At 37.3% G+C, this 2,292-nt stretch overlaps 1 protein-coding gene across 1 annotated transcript in view; it reads left to right on the top strand.

Annotated features, from left to right (window-relative positions):
- Window positions 1-2,292, top strand: part of LOC119585031 — a 19,548-nt gene that overhangs the window by 14,934 nt on the left and 2,322 nt on the right. The window contains exons 20-21 of the mRNA XM_037933647.1: window positions 34-235; window positions 1,872-2,055. Coding sequence (XP_037789575.1) covers window positions 34-235; window positions 1,872-2,055 — 386 coding nt within the window. The remainder of the gene's footprint in view (window positions 1-33; window positions 236-1,871; window positions 2,056-2,292) is intronic.

Here is a 2,292-nt window from a genome sequence, read left to right as displayed (position 1 = left end):
GCATTTTCTGTATAAGATTTACACCTATTTCAGATTAGTCTGATGATGAATGCTGGGGGTTTTAAACGTGATGCAAAATCCTGCTATATGAGATTTAAAGAGCTGTACAGTGAATACCAAGAGGCTTTCAAGCACAATGAGCACAGTAGCATTCGAGATCGTCAGAGGTCTTCCTTCTATTACAAAATACATTCCTTGTTTGGGTACAGAGAAGAAGTTCCATCATATTACTCTGGTAAGGCTTTTATCATTATGAGTAGGTAATTGAGTAAGTTAGTGATAGGTTTAAGTCTCAGTAAGTTAGTCAAGTAAATCTTTTTTATAGGTGTTTCTGAAACTTGGTTGTATATGCATGGCTGATGAGAAGGAGGGGACTTGGTCACTGCCTCAGTATGTCCAGCTCCAGTCACCCCCAGACAAGTAGTAAACTAATTGCAGCTAAATGGTTAGCCACATAATAGAGAGTGGGAGTACCTTGAGGATAGGATGTGGACTGCATTATCGAAGTCAGTGAAGAATACATTGAACTTTTCACAATTGAAGCTCAGATTGTGACCATGGAACACATAAAACTTAGCGTGGCAGCTGGGGAAGATGGCATTACTACAGAGATGATAGTGCACTTTGAGGGGAAAACACAGCTGCTTTCTCTGTTTAACAACTGTGCAGCATTCTGTTATATCCTGAAGATATGAAGATGAGCGAGATTCATAATCTCCAATAAGTTTTTGGCCATTATCCTTTCTATGTAAACTTTATAATCTTAGCGTGCAGTCAGCCAGTTGTTAAAGAACAATTAACAACAAAGTAAGTGGTTTGTTGTCAATAAAGTGGAGAAATGCCAAACTGGAAAATCATTCTGACCCGGATTACCAAGGCTTCACTCTTGACAGAATTCTTTCTTTCAAAGAAAACCTACTTAAACTGAAAAACAAATAGATAACAAGAAATACTTCCTCAACACCACTAGCTGGGGAACAGACAAAAAAACCCTCTCAAACAGACAGCTCTGGCACTCTGTTACTTTGCTGAGTCCTTTGCACCAGCATGGTCGTGCTATATGACTATAGGTCATATTTGTCAAAGCAACACCCCTGTAAGCCTTTTATAGATTAGTTACTTTTCCACTCCACCAATCCAACAAGAAAAAAATGCAAAGCATGAAAGTTACTGACAACCTTTTGATCCAAGGCACCGACTTTATGGTCACCAAGAAGTAAGATGAAGACTAAGGTCTTGTAAAGCTTTCTGACCATGGAGGGCCTGGATCACACTCACATAGTAGCCCACACCCTGGGGAATTGACAGGAGAGTAACTGCTGGCCATTCAGTGAAGTCTTGCCAAGCACAGTGGAACATCCCTGGACAAAAAAGAAAGGGTAACCCTTAATAGAGCAAGGGTGAAAGTGGGTAAAACCAAAAAAGACTTCTACACTACCCCACAATGGATACAGTTTTAGCAAGGCAAGTTATGGTGACAATTGACTAATTAACATTCAAGAATCGTAATGCAGTTTTTGGTAATATTTTCAAAAGAAAAACTTTAGTGCTATTGTGTTCAAGAAACATGGATGCTACTCTGGTAGTTAGAATATACACTGTTATATGACAAACTTTTCATTTGAAAATAGGAAAAGTTACATTGAAATTGGAATAGAAAACAAAGTACAGTGCAAACATATTTCAGGTGTAAATTATACCTATCAAGAATAGGATTCTAAGTTATAAATGGCTTCTGTACTCTCTATGATATACTACCCAGTTTCAACTTTTTAATATTTTTCCAATTATAAGATTATATATTTCACCTTCAAGGTCAGAGAAATGCATCATATCTTCACAGTCATAATTTTTTGCTCCCTTTTCCTCAGAGGACACATGTGAAACAAGAAACACTGATATAGATGAGGAAGAACTTATTGAGGTGCTACTAGCTGGTATGAAGGAGATCAAGAATCTGTCATGCCACAGTGTTCCACGTGTTCCCCTCTTGCAGGCCTTGGCTCAGTATGTGGACATCCACTGCCAATCTGGTTTAGGTTTGAGTATACATCAGTAAGTATTATTTAGAAGTAATCATACTTGTGTCTTTATTCTCGTGTTTTATACTATGAAAAGATTTCTTAATTTATGATAAATTTTGTTTGCATAGCTTAGGAAGTATTGATATTCGTAGCAGCAAATTGGTTTTCCTTGACTCTTGTTAGTTTTAGATTTGTGTCTTAGTCTAAGGAAGGTGTATTATTATTCAGCATAGTTTTACCTTTTTTTCACCTTTATCTCTGTCTGATG

This window comes from Penaeus monodon, chromosome 19 (assembly GCF_015228065.2).
Source record: "Penaeus monodon isolate SGIC_2016 chromosome 19, NSTDA_Pmon_1, whole genome shotgun sequence".
Taxonomy (NCBI): Eukaryota; Metazoa; Arthropoda; class Malacostraca; order Decapoda; family Penaeidae; genus Penaeus; species Penaeus monodon.
Note: the sequence above shows the minus strand (reverse complement) of the source record. Positions and strands in the feature narration are given on the sequence as shown.